At 33.5% G+C, this 21,992-nt stretch overlaps 3 protein-coding genes across 13 annotated transcripts; 2 read left to right on the top strand and 1 right to left on the bottom strand.

The window, feature by feature from the left end:
• The first annotated feature begins 12 nt into the window (after window positions 1–12).
• IQD3 (IQ-domain 3) lies at window positions 13–3,678 on the top strand. 10 transcript variants are annotated; one of them, XM_068634959.2, is made up of 6 exons: window positions 13–287; window positions 929–1,009; window positions 1,099–1,434; window positions 1,636–1,866; window positions 2,160–2,282; window positions 2,513–3,678. In XM_068634959.2, exons 2-6 carry the CDS (start codon window positions 944–946, stop codon window positions 3,236–3,238), a joined length of 1,482 nt encoding a protein of 493 aa, XP_068491060.2. In that variant the 5' UTR covers window positions 13–287; window positions 929–943; the 3' UTR covers window positions 3,239–3,678. The 10 variants fall into 10 exon arrangements, with proteins under 10 accessions (XP_068491060.2, XP_090161452.1, XP_068491059.2 ...); XM_090305326.1 differs by having other exon boundaries at window positions 162–287; window positions 2,142–2,282; XM_068634958.2 differs by having other exon boundaries at window positions 197–332.
• Window positions 3,679–5,751: 2,073 nt separating this feature from the next.
• On the top strand, window positions 5,752–11,541 carry SAMTL (mitochondrial substrate carrier family protein). 2 transcript variants are annotated; one of them, XM_068634348.2, is made up of 7 exons: window positions 5,752–7,303; window positions 8,622–9,039; window positions 9,533–9,677; window positions 9,782–9,897; window positions 10,059–10,137; window positions 10,568–10,801; window positions 10,978–11,541. In XM_068634348.2, the coding sequence occupies exons 1-7, from the start codon at window positions 6,181–6,183 to the stop codon at window positions 11,299–11,301; spliced, it is 2,439 nt and encodes an 812-aa protein (XP_068490449.2). In that variant the 5' UTR covers window positions 5,752–6,180; the 3' UTR covers window positions 11,302–11,541. The 2 variants fall into 2 exon arrangements, 1 of the variants encoding a protein (XP_068490449.2); XR_016523282.1 differs by having other exon boundaries at window positions 5,759–7,303; window positions 9,398–9,677.
• A 3,936-nt stretch (window positions 11,542–15,477) lies between these two features.
• ATPQ (ATP synthase D chain) lies at window positions 15,478–18,393 on the bottom strand. Its single transcript, XM_068637925.2, has 5 exons — window positions 18,136–18,393; window positions 17,613–17,694; window positions 16,150–16,214; window positions 15,931–16,017; window positions 15,478–15,858 (listed from the first exon to the last, which is right to left on the bottom strand). Exons 1-5 carry the CDS (start codon window positions 18,304–18,306, stop codon window positions 15,757–15,759), a joined length of 507 nt encoding a protein of 168 aa, XP_068494026.1. The 5' UTR covers window positions 18,307–18,393; the 3' UTR covers window positions 15,478–15,756.
• Between the last annotated feature and the right edge of the window lie 3,599 nt (window positions 18,394–21,992).

Here is a 21,992-nt window from a genome sequence, read left to right as displayed (position 1 = left end):
AATTTTCTTGATGTTTCTCTTTGGAAAAGTAAGACCAAAAATCCAAGCCCGTGAAAAACTGAAAAAAAAAAGACAGCGAGAGTTCGTTATTTGTTAGATAGATTTTGGTTGTTTTTTTTGTTTGGGTACGCTGTTATTTATAATTATGAACGTTAAAATTAGGAATTTCTCATTCCGTGTAGGGCCCCACTTATCCTGACACCCAATCCTTGCTGTAATTGATCAATTCATCGTTGAAGTTTTCTCCTTTTCCTCCTTTTTGTCCCTTCGTCCTCTTCACAGGGCATGTATGTACCTTAATCTGCAGAGAGATTTGTGATTCTTATGCTAAGGTGTTTGGAATGTGGAACATTTAGGTTTTGTCATCTTAATAGTGATTTTTGTCCCTTCCGATCCTTATTCTTGTACCTTTTTGAATCATTCTATGTTATGGCTTTGATGGTTTTTCAATTGTGCTATCTGGGTTCTCCCCAATCTCCATTTTGTATGTTTCATTTCTCTGTTCTGTTAGTTTCCAATGAAACCGGGTGTTCACAAATGGTGCTTTTGACTTTGATTTTGAACTTCTGATGGCTTATTGAATGATGCTTTTGGCTTCATCCTCGTTTGATCATTCCATTGCACAAATGAATCCAAAGAAACTCATTGCTTTATGTTAGGAAAAACAGTTTTTTTTTTCTATTATGTTTCGGTTTCTTGTCCTTTTCATTAATTGGGTTGGAAAGACTTTTATATAATACATCAGTTAAAATTTGCTTTCAGAATGAAGTTCTATCTTCTTTTACAATTCAGTCTGAATTCAACATGTATTAAATTGAAACATTGAATTTACTTACTTCTTCACAACTTTTTTTCCTATATTTTTTTCGTGTTTTGAATGAAGTTTGATCATTTTATGTTATTAATTCAAAATCCATTTCTCTGCCAGATAAAGGAATTGCACATGGGGAGGAAAGGGTGGTTTTCTTCAGTGAAAAAAGTTTTCTTTTCTGATTCGAAAAAGGAACAGGTATGTGGATAGCCCCTGTTACATTACCTCTGACATGAAATTGGATAACATTCTCATGCAAAACAATTTTGTTTGCTCATAAAAAACAGAAACATCCTCCTCATCATCAACAACAACAACCACATCATCATCATAAGTCAAAGTTAGGATGTTTTGGGGCTTATCACCCCGATGATCTAGAAGGAGCACCAATTGCTATTGTTCCCTCACTTCCACCTAGAAAAGAAACCACACCAAGAAGTGTGCCAGAGAATGAACAGAACAACCAAGCCTTTTCTTTGGTTTTGGCCACGGCTGTGGCTGCAGGAGCTGCTGTTGCTGCTGCTGCAGATGTTTCTCGTCTCTCAAACACGCCTCGTCAAAATGGAAAAGCTAATCAAGAAAAGGCTGCTACCACAATTCAAACAGTCTACCGTGGATATTTGGTATGGAATTTTATCAATCCTATTTATTTGGAACAAACATTGCTTACACAAATGAAATAACCAATAACATGGAAGGTTCGTGTCATTTAAAAAATCATTCAGTTTGCTTTGTTATGGGGAGAATTTGTATCTGTGCTGCTAGAACATTGAACTGTGAGAGACTTTTACGTGTAATAATGTTCTATGTTATGTGGGTTTCAGGCAAGAAGATCCTTGCGAGGCTTGAGAGGTTTGGCGAGGTTGAGAACATTGGTGCAGGGGCAATCTGTTCAAAGGCAAGCAGCTACTACCTTGCAATGCATGCAAACTCTTTCACGGTTGCAGTCTCAGGTTCGTGCAAGGAAGGTCAGAATGTCTGAGGAGAATCAGGCTCTTAACCGGCAACTGCAGCAGAAACGTGAAAGGGAATTCGACAGGATGCAAGCTAATAATGTAAGTAATAATTTGTATGTTATGTTATAGGGAGGACATCAATGAGTTATGCAAATACACTTGAGATGTATCTTTGTCTCAGAGAATGTGGCTTATGCAATAATGCTTCTGTTTTATTACTAGTGAATGTGTGTGTTTCTTCTTGTATGTGTTCTGATTTATCTTATGACAAATTGTTAAGTGTTTCCCCTTTTTTGTTCATTACCCCCTTCAAAACTTTTAACAAATTATTGTCATGCTAATGGGTTACCACCCCTTAAATTTTTGTTCTAAAGAGGCAAATACTTTTTCAGCAAATTGGAGAAAAATGGGATGATAGCTCGAAATCAAAGGAGGAAGTTGAGGCAAAGTTGTTGAACAGGCAAATAGCAGCTATGAGAAGAGAGAAGGCTATGGCTTATGCATCTACACATCAGGTAAGAAGAGACTGCCTTATAGATTCTACTATCTAACCCCATGCACGAAGGAGTCCATTTTGATTTCCCTACACTAGTCAATTGGTTCAAGTTGTGTTACCAGGTCAATTAAATCAATGTAGAATTTTGTTCAAAATGAAAACCAGAAAATAGGCTAAAAATGTATGTTTAGACTAGTAGAATATAAACTATTTCCTCCTATGGATAACCACTTTCTCTCTCTCCAACAGCAAACATGGAGGAACTCTTCAAAATCTGCAACAAATGCTACATTTATGGATCCAAACAATCCCCACTGGGGGTGGAACTGGCTAGAGCGATGGATGGCTACTAGGCCATGGGAGGGTCAAAACACTACCTACCACATTGGTCATGCATCTGCCAAGAGTGGTGCAACAACCACCATGTCAATTGGTGAAATCACAAAATTATATTCTCTCCGTGACCAGAACAATGATGTCAAAACCTCCCCAGCAAACCAAAACCCAACTCGTCCTCGCAGCAACGATTCCCCTCCAAGAAGAGCCTCAAGGGCCCCACTAGCCAATGGAGCAAAGCCAAAGGCAGGTGGTTCATGGGGTGGTGATGGTGATTCAAAATCCATGTTCAGCAAAGCCCATCGCAGGCACAGCATTGGAGTGTCACCAATGGGAGATGATGACGAGATCCATTCACACAACTGCTCTTCACCTGCTTTCCCAACTCACACAACAGCACCCACCAAGGTTGCAAAGGCGAAGCCATCATCCAAAGGGAGAAGTGCATCATTTGCTGCACAAAGAAATGGAACCCCCGAAAAAACAGCTCCTGCTCCTCTGAAGAAGAGACTCTCTTTCCCTGCTTCTCCATCTGGTTCAAGCAGGTATTCTGTTTCAACCAGGCCGGGAATTGTGTCTTCCAACAAGAGTGCTGCTAATGCTCCCATCCCTGAGGAGAAAATGAGAGTGAGAAGGTAGAGATGCATCATGCATGCCATTGGTGTACTTAGAATAGAAACATGAACCAAGATTAATCACATGGTCAAATTACAAAAGCTGGCACCAATATCTTTCATATCATATCATATCATATCAACCTTTTCTTCACAAGCCACGCTGTTGGTGCAATGGGAGGAAATGCAATCAAATTTGACTGATCAAGTATTCATTTGATCCCCACAGTTGTCTGCATAACCAATGCAGATAACTTTTTCTTTTACTTTAACTCACTGTAGTAGTGCTATTTCTGATGTTATATATGTAACAGGATTATTGCTTTTGGGGGCAATATACATATACACACACACACACACTAGTTTTATCGCAATATATACTTTTTTATGTAAACATGTTCTACATTATTTATCCCCTTTGTAAAGTACTCATCAATTATTCAAGGGAAATTGTTTTCTAGACCATGCTTCTGGCTGTGATGGATCATGCTATATCTACTCTCCATTCCATGTTATGTTTTGAGAAGAGAATTTATTTTGAATTGACAAAAAATAATACCATACAACTCACTAAAATGATAATATAGAACTTTTTTTTATAATAACATTTTTATTAAGCTGAAAAAGTAAAGAATGAACTAAATTTAAAATTTTGAATTGAAATTAATGGTGAAATAATGAGATAGTGTGAAGACTACACGTTGACAATGGGTGTGTGGTTAGAAGATGTCTGAACCCATTGGATTGGTAATGGCGGTTTCAGGACTTCTAACCAACGGTGATGGCGGTTACAGGTTTTAGGTTAAAGGTCCTTTTGACATAACTTTTCAGAATATTAATTCTCTCAACAAAATTGCATTTTCATATATTCTCCATCACCATGCCATCAGTCATTTTCACTACTTTTAATTTTTGTTATAGTCTTTCATTTCTCAATTATAATTTATAGATACTTTTCTTTTCTAATTATTCAATCTTTTTTAAAAATAAATTGTGATGAAATTTCAAGTTTCAAAATAGATATTTATAAATAGAATAATTGACTATAATAATCCCATTTCAACGCATTTGAAGTTAAAATACTTTCTTATATTAAATTAATATTTAAAATTAAGTAAAGTAAAAATATTTAATTAAAATTCACTTAAAAAATAAAACAAATATAAAATCAATATTACCAAAAATATATCATTTCTCTTGTCAAGTTCAACTACGATTAATTAATATATTTAGAAAAAAATTGATTCAATTCCACCCATATTTTTAAAAAAATTATATGATTGTTGATGATTTGATTTTCTCGAAATGGTTCAATGTTTTATCAACAATTTATATAAACAATATTCGGCTAAATAAATATAATATTTCAATACACAAGCCACGAAAAAAAAAGATGATTGCTAACCATCTTGAGCCACAAAAGAATAAATTTTAAGGAAAAAGAAGTTTCATTGAACCCAATTAGTTTCATTATTTGTGTTTTAAATTGTTAGAATTTTGAAAATTGGGATGTATATGCCACCATTGAAAGAAACTGTGGTGGGTTATAATGTGTGGTTAACTGCAGAAGAGATAAAGCCTAAAAAATGTTCCAATTGTCCAATAAAAACTTGAGTGTGTGATGATGGCTATTGGCAAAGACAAAACCACTTGGCATGAACCTGACCATTAAAAAACTTTCTCAACACAACAACGTATCATTTATAATAATAATAATAAATATAATAGTTGTGCTTAATTTTGTTGTGTATGTGTGTATGTGTCTTTTGCTTTGTTGTTTTCCACTTTTTCAACACCTGCAATTACTGTTCACTCTGCCATGAAAAAACAAGCTTGAGATGAACCATTTCACTTTCAAATTTCTTTTCATAAACACAAGTTATATCTCACAATGCCATCGTCAATCACAAGAAGGGTAACAACCCTTCATTGGTGTCCCTAATTCTCACTCCTACATGGCCTTGCGTCACCTATTATCCATTCATCAGCATTCATTATTCATTATCCAAACACACAATAAAAAAACCTTTGAATTTTCAGCCCAGGTGTTAGTACAACCTTAACAGAGATGTTTCCTTGTTTTTTTTTTCTTTCAAGAAAGGATAAATATTTAATTAGGTCATACATGCCCATAAGACATTCCCTTTTATTCATATGATTTTTTTTAATATTTTAACTACAATATTTATAGTAGAGTAGTGCTGATGGAGTGTTGTATACACAAACAACAAAAAATAAATGTTACTAACCCATTTTGCATAAACCTCCATAATAATATAAGGAATACCATGTATATAAGAAAACACACTTTCTTATTGAAAGTTATAAATAATATTTATTAAATAAAAAAAGAAGACTCCAAAATTTTATAATTCTGAATGGATTTCATTGCAGAAAATAATAATAATAATAACAATAATAAAGGACTTGTTTATAAAAAAGAAGTGCACATAAATTATGCATTTATTTATTTCTATTTTTCTTGCATTAAATGTTTTTTTTAAAACAAAAAAAGGTAAATAAAGCTTCTCAGTTTCTGTTCTTTGATTCTCATTGTGCTTCTTGCAACTTAATGCTCTTCTTCCTCTGCCACCCATATCAGTTTCTTGCGCAAACTATGTCCTAAACCACCGCTTGATGGTCTTTGTCTCTTGTCAATCTTATCCAAATTCTACCCTTCAATTCTTTTCACTCTTTCCTTTCTTCACCGCATCATCTTACTTTTCTGTATGAAAATGGGTCTAATCTTGAACCGAAATGTGCAATGTTTACTGGTCCCGTCTTAAGAGTGGATTCTTTTCAATCTATATGCTCGGTTGGGTTATCCGTTTTAATCCCGTTTTCGTAACAGTTTGATATTTCTCTGTTGATTTTGATTCGTTTTTGTTAATTTTTTGCACTTTCGAGTGTTTTTTTCTGATAAGGGGGTAGAAAAAGGCTGCGACTTTTTCAAAGGGTTGATTAGAAATGGTGTCAGGGAGCGACCCAGTTGAGTCTTTTTTCAATTCCGTTCAGGTTGTTAAGGAATCGCTGTCGCCACTGGAAGTGGGTTTTCGGAAGGCGGCGAAGGATCTTGAGCATTGTTTGGCAGGGCCAAAGAACAAGGTCAATGGTGTTTGTTTGATTGCCCCACTGAGGGAAGGTAGTGAATTTCAGATCTGCGATGTGAAGAAGAAGAAGGGGTTGTCAATGAAGGTTCCTTTGAAGGCTTTCTGGGGCATGTTTTCACAGAATTCAGGGAATGGTGGTGGTAGTAATAGAGCTCAAGTTGGTAAAGAAGATGGGCCTTCTTGCACCAATTGTTTGCAGTTTGCTGTGACTTGGTCTTTGTTGGTTAATGGGTTCCTTCAGTCTCTGCCACTTCCTTTCAAATCTGGAAAGAAGAAATGCCACAAAGTGTGCGATGAAGATACGCTGTGTTCTTCCATGAAGCCCACTGTTTCATCATGTGAGGTGAAGCAGGATGAATCCAAGGGGGTTCAGTTTGGCAGAGTAGTTTGGGAGAAGGGTGTTAAGAGGAATGATGGAAAGCATGTTTCACTTGAGTGCGTTATAGGTTTTATCTTGGATCAGTTATCTCAGACTATTCAGAGTCTTGATCATGGGGTGCAAGAAAATAAAGATGACCTTGACTCTGTGAAAACTTGTCTGCCCCAACCTTCTTTTCCTCATTTTGGTAATGTGAATGCACTTACAGGTTTCTTGGAGGAGCACAAAGTATATGTCAATGGTTTCTTGGGGAATTTGAGGTTTGCAAAAGTGGGTGGTGTGCCATCAACTGTGGGTGGAGAAGAAAGCCCTTCGACAAACGGGGAGGGAGATAAAAGCAATAATAATAGTAATAATGGTAATGGTAGTGGTAATAATGAAAACAAGGATGAAAGCGGAGGAAATTCGCCACAGAAGGTTGCCAACAACATATTCAGTATTCCTCTCTCAAATGTGGAGCGTCTAAAGTCCACACTTTCCACAGTTTCATTGGCAGAATTGGCTGAACTGCTACCACAACTGGGAAAAACTGCTAAAGACCATCCTGATAAGAAGAAACTAATCTCGGTGCAAGATTTTTTTAGATACACAGAGTCTGAAGGTGTGTTACATGGGATGTGGATTTTTTTTTATTTTCCAAATTTGCTTGCATAAGATACCAGCAAAATCTTCTTAATAACTGCAGTTATCGATTGTTAAAACATGGAGTCGTTTGGAGTCATTTATTAGCATATACAGGTACTTAGGAATAGGATAGAACATGCTGGTATGCTTAGACAGGGGAAGGATATATGAGAAATCCGTTTCAGCAAAGATGAGAGTATACGTTAGGTATATTTTTAACTGTTAAAGGAACTGATATGAATTCTCTGATTCGTGTAAAGTATAGCCAATTAGCTTAGACTATCTCTTCCGAGGTATGGCAGGGATGTAATATCATTGAGGGGTATAATATAATTTGAGTAAACAGTAATGTGAGTTAGTTTAATAAATCTGCTTATGGCTTTCAAATGCAGGGCTTTGATTATCTGAGATCAATTTGTTTTTTATAGATTTGATTTAAATGTGAAGGAGTGAAGATTAACTAGGCTGATTAGGAATCATAGGAATGAAATATGTGAATGCTATAGATGAAATGTTGGCTTAAAATTCATAGACGAGACAAGCAATACTGTGAATGTCAGTAGAGAAGACCTTGCGAACATTTTAAAAAATGTTTAAAATTTTTTATCATCAGCATTTTCATTCCTTGTTTTACCCCCTTAACAGTTTTTAAACATTATATTACAAAACAACTTTATAAAACAAAAAGCTAAAACCACAACCAAGCAGGAACATTTTTTATTCTGGACTAGTGTTTGGGAATTGCGGCAATAAATCTCTGTATGATCAAAATTGCAATAAGAAATCACGTACGACTATACAATCAACGAATATATTTCATGCAATAAATAACTTTATTACAAATGGGTACAGGGCTCTGAATCCTATCAGTTGTGATATTTTAGCCTTTTTGTACGATATGCAGCTAATCTGTTTCTGACATCTTTGCTTGAAATATTTAGTTAAGATTTCCTGTTTATTTGTTGTTCATTGTTAGAAAGGATCTTAGGCATAGAAAAAGAGAACTTGAGATCTATTTCGTTATTAATTTATTATTCAATTAGTATATATTGTTAAGAGTTTTTTTCTATAGAGGAAGCTAATGGTCCCAATTAAAAAACCGTTACATATAGTATCAGGCCTTGACTCAGTGCTAGACTATGTTGGTTAACAGATAGAGAAGATAGGGTAGCTCATCACCAGATACTAGACTATGTAGAGACTGGGTACTTTATTTATTTATTGTGTATGCTGATTTCTTTGTGGTATTTTCTGGAATGAAAAAAAATTGACTTTTTACTTTCATTATCGTATAGGGAGGAGGTTCTTTGAGGAGTTGGATAGAGATGGTGATGGCCAAGTAACTATCGAAGATCTAGAAGTAGCAATGAGAAAACGAAAGCTGCCACGAAGATATGCTAAAGAATTTATGAGCCGTGCCAGAAGTCACCTGTTTTCCAGGTCTTTTGGTTTGAAGCAGTTCTTATCATTAATGGAACAGAAGGAGCCAACAATTCTTCGTGCATATACTACTCTTTGTCTAAGCAAGTCAGGGACACTGAAGAAGAGTGAAATATTGGAATCACTAAAGAACGCAGGACTCCCTGCAAATGAAGACAATGCTGTTGCTATGATGCGATTTCTGAAGGCAGATACAGAAGAATCTATTTCATATGGACATTTCCGCAATTTCATGCTTCTGCTTCCCTCTGATCGTCTTCAAGAGGATCCAAGGTGAGTGAAATATGATCAATTAATTGATTTTTTTTTTTTTATATTTCCCCATTCTAAGCATTAGACATAAAGTCCATCACTAATTCTTTATATATTTCTGGAGGTAGGAGGAGGGTGGATAAGTGCCATTACTATACTGTTAAAATGCCTGGCTTACGAGGATATTTTCTAATGATAGAAAAAATAAATACAGAGAAAAATGGAAAATAAGATATTTTTCAAAATAGAATTTAATAAAAAGGGGAACTATAAGCAACCGAGGTAACAAAACCATGGAAAATAACCTGGTCAAATATTTCTGAAACTTTGGCTTTTAACCTGGTCAAATAACATTGTGTTATTCATTGTTGATTGTCAGGCCTATGGTCTCATGCCCACTCCCAGGATTTTGTAAAATAGGAGGACTGTGTTAGGGCAATGTTCAACTACTACCAGTAGTCAATGATTAAAATTGATCCTCTATATTAATGACTATTTTTGGTCGTACTTCCAGGAGTATTTGGTTTGAAGCTGCAACTGTAGTTGCTGTCCCACCAGCTGTTGAAATTCGTGCCGGAAGTGTTCTAAGATCTGCATTGGCAGGTGGCCTTTCCTGTGCCCTGTCTTGTGCCTTACTGCATCCAGTTGATACAATTAAGGCATGTTCTTGAACTTTGATGAACAATTCCATATTGCTCTCGTAGCCATTTGATTGTTTTGGCTCCTTTTAGAGGTCTCATCGTTGTCTTGTTTGGTATATTAGACTCGAGTACAAGCATCAAGCATGTCCTTTGCCGAAATTATTTCTAAGCTGCCAGAGATTGGAAGGCGAGGTTTATACCGGGGTTCAATCCCTGCAATTCTTGGACAGTTTTCAAGGTTGTTTATTTGATCTCTTTTCAATGCTTCCCTCTCATTTTCCTTTATTTTAAAACAAATAAGCTGAAAAGAAATTGTTGTTTCATGCTTCATTAAGGCCTTCCTTTAACAACAAAGAGTAATTTTTTTCCCAAGCTTATGCCACCTTTGATAATTTGCAGCCATGGCTTGCGAACTGGGATATTTGAAGCAAGTAAATTGGTGTTGATAAATTTTGCTCCAACACTGCCAGAACTCCAGGTAATTTGTAAAGCTTATATGATGTTATTTATAGCCTGGGCTACTGCTGAATATGTCTTCCTTGTATTAGTTAAAGCTGTTGCTTTGTGAATTAAAATGGTTCTGTGGTAAATTTTTCTTGCTTTCCAACTTACCATAAAATAAAGCATGAAAAATCTGTCATTCTGTAATAAGCTAATTGTCTAATTAAAAGGGTCGTTAGTGAGGCAAATGCTTTAAACTGAGATGTTCACGCCTAATAGATCAATGTTTTTCAAATTCTATTTAATTCTTTTTAGTACTTTAAAAGGTTTGTCCTGTGCACTTTAATTGGCCTTTAGAAGTGAAATTTTACATTAGGGGGTTGATAATAAGTTCATTATGTTGTTAAGTAGGCTGTTTGTTGTCACTTAACTAAATTCAAATGTTTCATGTACGAACCCTTTTGCAGGTACAATCTGTAGCATCATTCTGTAGCACAGTTTTAGGAACAGCTGTGCGGATCCCCTGTGAGGTGTTGAAGCAAAGGTTACAGGCTGGTCTTTTTGACAATGTGGGTCAGGCTTTCGTTGCAACTTGGGAGCAGGATGGTCTTAGGGGCTTCTTTCGTGGAACCGGAGCTACCCTGTGCCGTGAGGTTCCATTTTATGTCGCTGGCATGGGGCTTTATGCTGAATCTAAAAAGGTTTGTAACTTCCATGATTCAGCATGCTTGGTCAATGTTCTTGTGTTCGTCAATAGTATTTTCAAAAGTAAATTGCATGTAGGCTTTCCATATTATATTTGCTTGGCCACCAGTGAATCCACCTTTGTTTCCACACAATGGTTACTGAGTGTGGTGCTGTTGGCATTTGATTTTAGGTTGTTGAACGTCTACTAGAGCGGGAACTTAGTGCCCTGGAAACAATTGCTGTTGGAGCTCTATCTGGTGGTTTGGCAGCTGTTGTCACAACACCCTTTGATGTCATGAAAACTAGAATGATGACTGCGCAGGGCCGGTCTGTGTCAATGACCTTGATAGCCTTCTCTATACTAAAACATGAAGGACCCCTTGGCTTGTTCAAAGGAGCAGTTCCCAGGTTCTTTTGGATTGCACCTTTAGGTGCTATGAACTTTGCAGGTTATGAGTTGGCAAAGAAGGCTATGAATAAAAATGAGGAGGGCAAGGCAGGCAGTTCAGAGTAACATCTTGAGAGTTACCTGAGATTTTGTGTTTCAGCAACCAAATGTCTGGTGGAATTTTTGAGTTTACTGCAGCAATCAATGGAATAAGGTCATTGATGCCGCTCTCAAATACACATTTTGTTTCCTTTGTTCATTTTCTACTTTTGTAAGATTCCCTTTGTAGCAGCAGAATCAAAAGGTATATTCTTCGTATATTTGCAAACTAAAAAGGTTCAATTTTATTTCTTCATCTATTGTACAGATATTAGTTCTTTGTATCTTTCTTCAGCTCTCATTTTTTTATTGTTTTGTTGGATCAGTTGTCACCACAATTTTATATTTGATTTGGCTAAAATCTTGTATTTGGCCGTTGAGACTGGAGCTTAATTGGTGCATACCCTAAGCTCACATGACTGATTATACAATAAAAAGTTGTTTTTTATTAGACATGGTTATGAGATTAGTTCTTCATGCAAGTAACTGTTAAGCAAAGTCTAAGAATTTCAAACTTAGACATTACTGATGAATTTTGTTTAAATTTTGTATAGATACCCAAGTTTTATTTTTGAAAGAGAAAATATTTATAACCCAATTTAGTCTCTGGAAAGGAAAGAAGTCCGAAAGTTGTGTGCTTTATAGTACAAGTCCAAACGTATATTGGGCCCTTATCTCTACAAAATTGTTCTGATTTAGTCGGCTCCTTCTTCCTGCACCTCCATACCTTCTTCTACCACCTTCATAAGTTTTTGTATTAAAAAAATACCCTTTTTTAATATTCTGGATAACATAATTCAGAAGTCTTTTTCTAGATCCAAAATTAGTTTTCGAATTATGTAATCCGGAATCCTTTTATGATTAGTTTTTGGATTACATAATTTGAAAGTCTTTTCTATACATAAGATTAGCTTATGGATTATGTAATCGAGAATTTTTTTTTCATGTGTGATTGATCCTAAACCCTAAATTCAGCTTATGTTTTTTGGATCTGGATTACATTAAAAAAAAAAGTTTCAGATTTTATAAATCTAAAGAACACTTCCGGATTATGTATGGGTTATAGGCTTATTTCAAATAAAAAAAAAATTCAAATTTTATAAATCTAAAAAACACTTCCAGATTATGTATGGGGTGAAAAAAAAGGATAAAACAGTATTTTCACATTTAGTATGGGAAGCAGAATTAAGGTATGGGAGGTGTAAGAAGAAAGAGTCATTTAGTCTTGCAAATTAATTCATGAAATAATTAACGACTAACCAGTTTTTCTTTTCTTCATAAAATTAATATTTCTAGTTTATGGACAAATTAATTAAAGTTTTTGTTTTTCTTATTTTTTTTCTCTATTAGAATGTTCTTATAGGGAAACTCGTCCAAATATGCTTCGGATAAACGGGGAATAAATAAGAAATATAGTCAAAATAAAAACAGTAAATTCTATATATTTTTTTAAAATTATTTATGTTGTCCTTCTCTCTTGGCGGACACCCTATATTAATTCTATCTTTTCTACCAAAATACTAATGAGTTAGAAACAAAAATATATAAATATTATAGATAATGTGATAAGATAAAAAAGGAGATATAAAATGTTAAAAATAATTAATACTCATTTATCATTGCTTTGTTTAAAAGTTTTTTTCTTTTAAAACAAATTACCTTTACTATTTTTTTAAGAATTTTCAAATGATACTAAAACTAAATTTTAAACTACCATTCACCTCCCTTGTATGTTTAATGAATTGATGTTATAGAATCAAAATTGCACAATTGTTTTTGTTTCTTTTTTATGTACTGTGTTTGTTTTTTATTCTTTTCTCTGAATTTTTCTTCCTATTGTTTTTGTGAATTTTATTCTCCCGTGTTCTGTCAAGAACGTGGAGTTTTTTTTATTACATATTAGAAAGTACAGGTATCTTTTGAGAGCTGGAAAAATATTAATACAATTTTTTTATAAAAAAATTTAAGATTTTTTCTTTAAATATTTGACTTAGGATGACAATGTGGGGCAGAAGGACTCACTAATTCAACCCGCTGATCCGTTTAAATCTGCTTTGTATAACTCGCAGCCTGCGCGGATCAATATTGGGATGGAGCAAACTGATCCGCTAACCCACACATAAAACAAAATTTTATTGGAATATGATGCTGAAGATTTTGGTAGTACAATGGTTAACAATAAATTAATTGTGGAGTAGTTATGTCAAGCGCCTATTTTTGAATACATTCCAAATATAAAAAGAGAAATAGACAATGTTTTTTTTTCAAATTTGACTGAAGAACCATCATTTCTTTCTCTCGGTTTATTTAGGAGTAGGATTATATTTTATTTTATATGAGGACCATTTACTTTGTACGATAAATTTATTGGTTAAACCATTAATTTTAATTTTAATTTTAATTTAGAACAACTTAAAACATAATGACTTGGTAGTACAATTGAGAATAAATTAATTGTGGATTACTTATGTCAAAATATAGAAAGAGAAAAAAATCAATAATATTTTTGTTTTTTTGAGTGGAATGGATGAGAAATGTATTAACATGCCTTTTTGTGAGTTTGAAATGAAGGGAGAAAACAATAGTGAGGGATGAGGAATATACTAATATACCTCAATTTTTCAAATGCAAAAAATGGAAAATATTTTGATTAAATTTCTTTATATTAAATTTTTCAATAACAAACATTTTTATTAAACTTCTAAAATAGAAACACTGTACACGGTTGACTCTTATGTGGGATGGACCAATCCAACCCGTATTTTACAAGCCCAATTCAGGACGGGTTTATGCGAAATGGGTCAATCCACATTATTATTCCTACTTTTGGTTGAATATATATTTTTACTCTAAACACGTGTGTCATCAGTAATAATTATTTTATTTTAATTAATTGTGTAATATTATATAATTGTTTTAATCTTATGTTGTTATCGGTAACACTCATTTGATGAACAATTATTATAAAATTTAGCATATTTGATATGTGATATTACTAGAGAGAAAGGAAACGTAACATTCATGATAACTCTCTCTATCTTTATATTTCACCTTTGTATTCAATGATGTTCTGACATTTAAAAATAATTTTATGTTTTTAAATTTTGTTAAATATTAATTTTTTGTGTTACGTGAGACTCACTTTAACCAATTCAAATAGTGTTGTATTTTTTCCAACCCTATTATTTAGAAACTTGTTTTGTTGTAGAAATAAGTGTCGTGAATTTTCTTCTAAAATAAAATTCAGAACTTATTAAGCACTTCAAATGTTTTAAAGATAAACATGTGAAAAGAAAATTAGGATATAATAACATTAGTTTGATATTATTATAAAAAGGTGAAACTTAAAAAAAAAAAAAAACTCAACATTATCTTTTGGCTAAGAATGACAATGCGGGACGGACTCTAACAAAAAGTGTGTGACAGACTCGGTAATTTAATTTGTTAATTTGTTTAAGTCTGTCCTGCATAATCTACAGTCTGCGTGGAATAACAGCAGGTGGGACTAAACGATTGAACTAGTTGAACCATCACCGAACGATTGAACTAATTGAACCATCTATTTGAATACATTTAAAACATGAGAGATATTCTGAAATAGTTATGGAGGAAGAATATACTATCATGTCCTCAATTTTTTACTAACAATTTCTATAAAAAAAACTGTACATGGAGGACGGACTCATAGACCCGCAAAAAGAGCAGGATAAAAAAAATTAACCCACATTTATTACACAAACCAACCCAACCTAAAATGTATTTTGCGAATCGAATCAAACATAGAACATGTATTTTTGCGAATCAAACATAGAACAGGCCTATATAGAACGGGTGAGCCCGCATTGAGATACCCAGCATTTAAAAATCGGAAAAAAAAAATAAAATATAAACTAATTTTAACAACATCTAATTTGTAATCATAAAGACCTAGAGTTACTTTTAAAATTTAATTTGGGGCGAATGTTTTCTCTCTTTTTTTCACAATCAATGATCAGCATCGTTTTAAATCATAAGAGAACAAACTATATTCTGCTAGTCATTAGGTAAGATTATCGACTTGTCACCAGTACCAAACTATGCCATTTTATTACAAACCCCGTATAACATTTTAACCCGACCGAATCTGTCAGTCTATAGAACAGCTAGTTGTAGTGTCTTGCTTGATTTGATGCAGCCATCAAACTTTTAACAAAAATCAGAATATTACTTCAACGGGCAGACATAATTTATTAAGACAATAGCAAAACCGCATTTTCTTGACATTGTCTCCGAACGGATACAAGACATCAGTTTCTTTGGACAACCCCAGCTGCACTTTGAGGTGAAATATTAAGTGATTAACTACCGTACCACAAAAAATTCGACACTGTAAATAAAAACTTTTAACTGAAAAAGAGAACCGAGTTACAAAGAAATCAATGAAGTTGTTTTTATTAAACCAGCAAGGAAAACATCAACTTCTGACGTTTTGCTAATTGATAATCAATAGCCCCAGTTATCATTCCTGATCTCATCATCAAACTTCTTCTTAAGCTCAGGATGCTTTTCGAAGTACTCATCTGCCGTCATGGTACTAAGCTTTTTCTGTGAAAAAAAAGAGTGAGATTTTTTTTAAATAGTATAAAACTGTAAAATCTATGAGGCGATATCTATTACCTTCAACTCTTGTACTTCAGCAACTTCCTTCTCCAAACGTTCAGACTCCAGCAAAGATTTCTCTTCTGCTTCTTTAAGCTCAATCAACTGCAGCCAAACAATGCAAACATAAAAAATTAGGACAATTATAATTTTAATTGTAATGTACGAGTAAAAGAGTTTTGTGGGACGTAAGAGCTTTAAACAAAATAATAACCATCGATTTGACTAAGTTCTTACCAGGGAGTCAAATTTAGCCTTATACTGAGGGGTTACTGTGTCAACAAACTTGGGGACCTCAATGCCTGCAAATAGGGCATCACGCAACATTAAATGTTGAATTGATGGTAGGTAAAACAGTAAATTTATAAAATGACATATTGGTTGTACTCACGCATATATGGGGGCATATCAAATTGATTTAGACCATAAAATGCAAGGTAGAATAGCCATGATTACTCTTAATAAAGGAAAATTTAAACCTAACTCAACCTCACAAAATCAGTTTATAAAATGATGTTTGCACCATAATCAATCAATTTATAAGATAATGTTTGCACCAACTTATATTCTATGATTTGATTTTATCTATTCAGCGTAAGCTCTTCAATATACCACTTGATACCGAGGACCAGACATCTCAAACGTGGGACTAAGGAGGAACCCGATCCGTCTAACAAGCTTGATTAGAATAGACTCTGAGTGATTTTGATGGACCTATATATTATAATTTGATCTTATCTTTAGTCGAAATGGACTCTAGAACAAGTACATTCATCTCTCAAACACTCTCACCTGATAGACTCCTTGTATATAGAGAAATTCAGTAATATTTCAATTAAAAAAAATCAAATGCATGACTCATTCTACAATATAAGGAATCTACAGGGCAAGGCTTATGCGTGTTTTGAATTGTGGCTACTAGAATTAGAAATTGATCTGAGATTTCATATAAAAATCAAACTGCATCTATTTTCCAAAAGTAAAATATTGTGACAGCTGGGTACCAGATTTTTTCTTACTCTTTTCCTCTTAAAAATTGGGATTCAATCAATTAACAAACAAATAAACAGTTCCATAATCTGTATACTAAACTATGAACACTAGATTCTATGTATCATTAGAATATAGGTTTTAACACGCAAGGGGAAGTATATTACAACATGAAGAAATTGGTAAACAAAACAATGTTATGGAAGTGTGGAGGATGACTACTCAACTACCTATTTGTATTTCTCCTAATTTCTATCCAATATTACTCGTGAAAATTTGATCAAATAATGAGCTTATACAATCATTCCTTTTACAACTAAGAAATAAATTGAAAAACACAGAGAGAGAGAGACTGAATAAGATGAGTAAGAAGAGTAGTGAGTATAATATTTTTTAAAATATGCACTGACTTGCAAATCAAAATGTAAATCAGTAGAACAAGGAACACTTTTTCAACCCATGATCGAAAGTGGTTTGCACATATCACAAAGGAGGAAATGGAGAATTAAAAACTGTTTCATGGGGGTTGACCAAGACTCTAGAGTGTTTGCTCGTAGAGGAGAGTAAGTGCATGACAAAAAAACTAAATTTACAAAATGATTTATCATCGCCACAAAGAGTTAGTCAAGCACAGTACCCGGTACTGGTATCGTTAAGAAATCTAAATATATACAGATTAATAGCATTGGCTATGGAATTCATAAACATACTCTCGTAATGCTCCTTGTACATGTCCACCAAACGAGTGCCAATGCCTTTCCTGTAATAATCCCAGTCGATGGGCTCAGGTTCCTGCAGAATGTAAGAAAACAACTTAGCAATGCTTGAAAATAATAACTTAAAAAACAAAAAATCAACAATTATAATAAGAATCTAACTAATTAATCACATGATCACTTTGAATCGCAAAACACTCGTTCAAAACATGACGCAGAGGCGCTCGACAAAACATTCACATAACAGGGACCTTAATGTTTATAAAAATAATCCAAAAACCATTTCTACAACTATTTGGAAGACACAGTATATGTGTATCTGGATTTGCTTATCTGATTAAAAAGCGTTTATATTAAAAACAGAAAGAGAAATGAAACAGAAACGCTGCAAATCAATTATGAGCCCTAATTATCCAATCGATCTAACATCTTAAGAATTAATACGGAAATTCCCATCCTAAATCCAGTGCATAATGTAAAGAGAACGAAAGAGAGAGAGATCGGAGAGAGAGGCCACCTGACTGAACTTTGTTTCGAGTTGGGAGTTAACCTCGTCGAAAGCGCGACGGAGATTCGAGAACTCCCTGCGAGCCTCGTCGGAGACGAGAAGCTTCGCCATTCCATCCCAATCAATGTTCCTTCCCACCTTGAACGCCACATCGGTAACTTTCTTCACCGTTCCGCTCATTTTTCCCCTGCGATGTTCTCTTCTCCCAAAAACGCGATTCCAATTCCTCTGTTCGCTATTGTGCTCTGTGCTCCCTTTCACACCCTTCTCCTATCATTCATTACCTGGCTTCCTCGTATGGGCCGGGTTCTATCGGGCCGGCCCATTATGTCATCCTAATAAACTTGTCAGTCCTCTTATTCTCACCCACTTACTACTAAGTTCATTCCCTCTTTTTTAACTTTTTAAAATGACTAAATTAACCCCTATTCTACTGTCTTATGACCTACTCAACCTCGATTTCACTTTGTTGCATCAATCCGCGTTGCAGCTGAACTTCTTATCCTTTTTTTACCCTTTTTTCCTGGTGTATTAAATTTAACCTTTTAATAACTAATTATTTTGATTAAATTATTTTTAAACCTTATTTACTATTGAACATTCAATCCTAATTTGTCATGCAGTAAAATCAGTGAGTGTTCACAAACTAGGTGAAACATTCATGACAGTAATGTAAGATAAGGATAAAAATGTAAAATTAGCGAAGAAGGGTGTGAAAAGAAGGTAGGAGCAGACTAAGTGTTGAAAGGCCCAAACCAATGATAAAGCAATAAAACATATCCAGACAAATGGCGTGCGAGAGTGGTTTCTTGACAAATTCTCTCTCTACCTCCATATACTTTTATATTTTTTAAATTTTAATAATACTTTTTTAGTATGGTGGAAAATACAGTGTCTTATTTTTTATTTTTTAAGTGGTGATCCTTGTTTAAGGTTAATAATTGAAGTAAGTTTTATGGTATTTTTATTGGTGTTAATTGTGTTTTTATTATTATTTTTTTCAATTTTTTTGGAAACATCCAAGCTCAGAAAGAAAGAAAAAAAGAGAAACAAAAATAGTACAAAACTAAAAAAAAAATTATCTTTACATTAGAAAATATCTGAGATTATGTTTCATTTAAAGTTATTTAAATTTTTAAAATAAATTAAAATTAAATTTTCATAATTAATATGGTAGTGAGTGGGAAGATATTGAAGTGAAGGAAGAATTTGCCTTTAGATTTTCTTTGTAAAGCAACTTAAGCAAGCATGTGCATTTTGGGTGTCTTTTCCTTCTACATTCTTGTATCCCTGCATTGGGCCTAGTTCTGCCTTTGCTTCTTTTTCTCTTTATTGCTTTTACAAGGCCCTACTTCCGACCAATAACAAAACAAATACAACAACAAGGTTTAATTATTATCTCTGTCTTCTCACACCCACCTAAAAAAGTCAATAACCCCTACATTGCTCATTCAAAATATGAGTTCGTTGAGAAGGTTATTTCGAGTTATGAGCTTTTGTCGCCTTATGCCATGGACTCCTAAACTATTCATTTACAGTTTTAACTAATGGGATGTTATAAAAAATTCATAATATTGGATTTATAATAAAAAATTAAGAAGATTCAATTAAATGTTACGTGGATATCATTAACTTTTATTCTCCACTCACATAACATTAATTATTAATTCTTTTAATGTACTCTTGACTCCATGTGTAAGTTACCAACTTGAACAACGGTACTAGTCATACTTTTCTTGACGGGGTAGACAACGACAAGTAGTGCTCCTAAATATACATAACCAATGAGAAGTAGTGGAGATATAACTAACACAAAGATAATATAACTGAAATCATGAGCCTTGAGACCATTGGTCATACCATGTCACCTTAACTCAATATTAATATATCCCAAAGTTAATATATAAATTTTAGAGATTCCATCGATCAAAAGATTAATACATTTCATATTATAAAAGTGAGTGTAAATCTCGTCTTATAAGTTAACTGATTTTATGAAGTTGAGTTAAATTTAAAGTTCATTTATGTAGTACAGATACGGATACGTACACTGACATGACACGGATACGGACACAAAGATACGTATAATCTCTAAAATGTAGAACACAAGGACACAAATTTATATATTATATAATTTTGAATTGTATAAATTGAAAATAAATATTTATGTGTAAATGTATGTTTCAGATTCTTTTGGGAGCTGGAAGATATTTTTCATGACTGGTTCAAAAGAATTTGTTCCTTATTTTTATAATCATAATAAAAATTTATACAATAAATTTGAGTTTTTAAGAAAATTATTGTATTTATACCTTTTAAAATTGTGTTAGAACCGTGCTAGAATTTTAAAAAATCCAACAAATACTTTTTTAATTGAACACTTCACTGATAAGTGTCGACACAGATACGTGTGTCCGACACGGATACACCATTTAAAAAAAGTGTTTGGACCTCATAGTTTGAGTATAAAATCAAAGTTATTATTAGATTTATGAGGTCACCTATCGTTATTGTTAGATTTATCAAATCACCCGACTTACCATTCACGTCTTTATTACGAAGTGGACTTTAAGCCTAACTCAACCCCATAAAACCAACTCATGAGGGTGAGGTTTGCACCCACTTATATACAATAAATTGTCCTCATCTAGCGGGTGGCACGATAGGCCCAACACAAACACTCGCTAGGGTATGCTTGAAATGGCTCTGATACCATATTACGAAGTGAACTTTAAGCCTAACTCAATCCCATAAAACTGGCTTATGAGGATGAGGTTTGCACCCACTTATATATAATGAATTGTCCTCCTCTCTAGTCGATGTGAGATCTCCAACGGTTTTAATAATAAATAAATAATAATACACTAAACTTTCTCCCAAATTCAAGTGTTTCACACGCACAAATTTGCATAGATGTTAATTAGAGATAAAGATGGAGAAAGAAAGTAAGAGGAGAAGGTCATGATGAAGGCTGCTAATTAACGGCATAAGCATTGTTGCAGGTCAAGTTTTGCTAAGATGAGTGGTCAATTCATGTTTTTAGTTTCTATAAATGTAGATTTGACGATGGGGGTTCATGCTGCCGTGATAAGGGGGAAGCACAGGACCAACAAATACTCAAATTAGTATGTATATGTATGGACTTGGACAAGAAGATGTGAAATAGTTATAACAACAAAATAGAGATTACCAAGATAGATTACGTAAATGATCATCGTACGACACTAATAATATAGGTTTAATTAACAATACTAGTGGGGTCTCACAATATGATATATATATATATATATATATATATATATATATGTGTGTGTGTATATATATGTATGTATTCTGATTAGTTCATCCACTGAAATATATGAATATATACTTTATTCTATACCATGCAGTTGGGACAGGAACCTAATTAATCATCATTAACTGCAATTATCTTCATAAACGCATGTTAATGTACGATTATTCGAGATATGGAATGTCTAGAAAAACATATCATCTTGGTTCATTAATTCTACTTAGGAAATGTATGCTCGGAGCGACCATGTTGACTATTCTTGAGACTTTGATTTCAATTTTACAATAAATATATATATATATATATATATATATATATATTATTCTGATACATCTAATATTTTAATATCGTTAAATAGAGATTAATGATAATTTATATATAATGTTTTCTTTCAATTCCATATTTTTAAGAATAAAACTCTTATAGTTTCAAGTTTTAAAATAACAATATATCATACTTTTTTAACAGATTTGAGAATTACTATAATTATATATATATATATATAAACATAGAGTTGTTTTTTTATGCAAGTCATTCATAATGACGAAAATAGAAGAAAAAGCTTTATATTTAT

The sequence above is a fragment of the Phaseolus vulgaris genome, chromosome 7 (genome assembly GCF_051622355.1).
Source record: "Phaseolus vulgaris cultivar YP4 chromosome 7, ASM5162235v1, whole genome shotgun sequence".
In the NCBI taxonomy this organism is placed as follows: Eukaryota; Viridiplantae; Streptophyta; class Magnoliopsida; order Fabales; family Fabaceae; genus Phaseolus; species Phaseolus vulgaris.
Note: the sequence above shows the minus strand (reverse complement) of the source record. Positions and strands in the feature narration are given on the sequence as shown.

Bases quoted from the DNA above. Each gene is read 5' to 3' on its own strand.
- IQD3 (XM_090305324.1), top strand. From the start codon at position 878: ATGAAGTTTGATCATTTTATGTTATTAATTCAAAATCCATTTCTCTGC. The intron at 1,010-1,098 runs GTATGTGGATAG...CATAAAAAACAG, and splicing joins CTGATTCGAAAAAGGAACAG to AAACATCCTCCTCATCATCA. The intron at 1,435-1,635 runs GTATGGAATTTT...TGTGGGTTTCAG, and splicing joins CAGTCTACCGTGGATATTTG to GCAAGAAGATCCTTGCGAGG.
- SAMTL (XM_068634348.2), top strand. From the start codon at position 6,181: ATGGTGTCAGGGAGCGACCCAGTTGAGTCTTTTTTCAATTCCGTTCAG. The intron at 9,040-9,532 runs GTGAGTGAAATA...TCGTACTTCCAG, and splicing joins CGTCTTCAAGAGGATCCAAG to GAGTATTTGGTTTGAAGCTG. The intron at 9,898-10,058 runs GTTGTTTATTTG...GATAATTTGCAG, and splicing joins ATTCTTGGACAGTTTTCAAG to CCATGGCTTGCGAACTGGGA.
- ATPQ (XM_068637925.2), bottom strand. From the start codon at position 18,306: ATGAGCGGAACGGTGAAGAAAGTTACCGATGTGGCGTTCAAGGTGGGA. The intron at 17,695-18,135 runs GTGGCCTCTCTC...TACATTCTGCAG, and splicing joins TCGAAACAAAGTTCAGTCAG to GAACCTGAGCCCATCGACTG. The intron at 16,215-17,612 runs GTATGTTTATGA...CCCTATTTGCAG, and splicing joins GTACAAGGAGCATTACGAGA to GCATTGAGGTCCCCAAGTTT.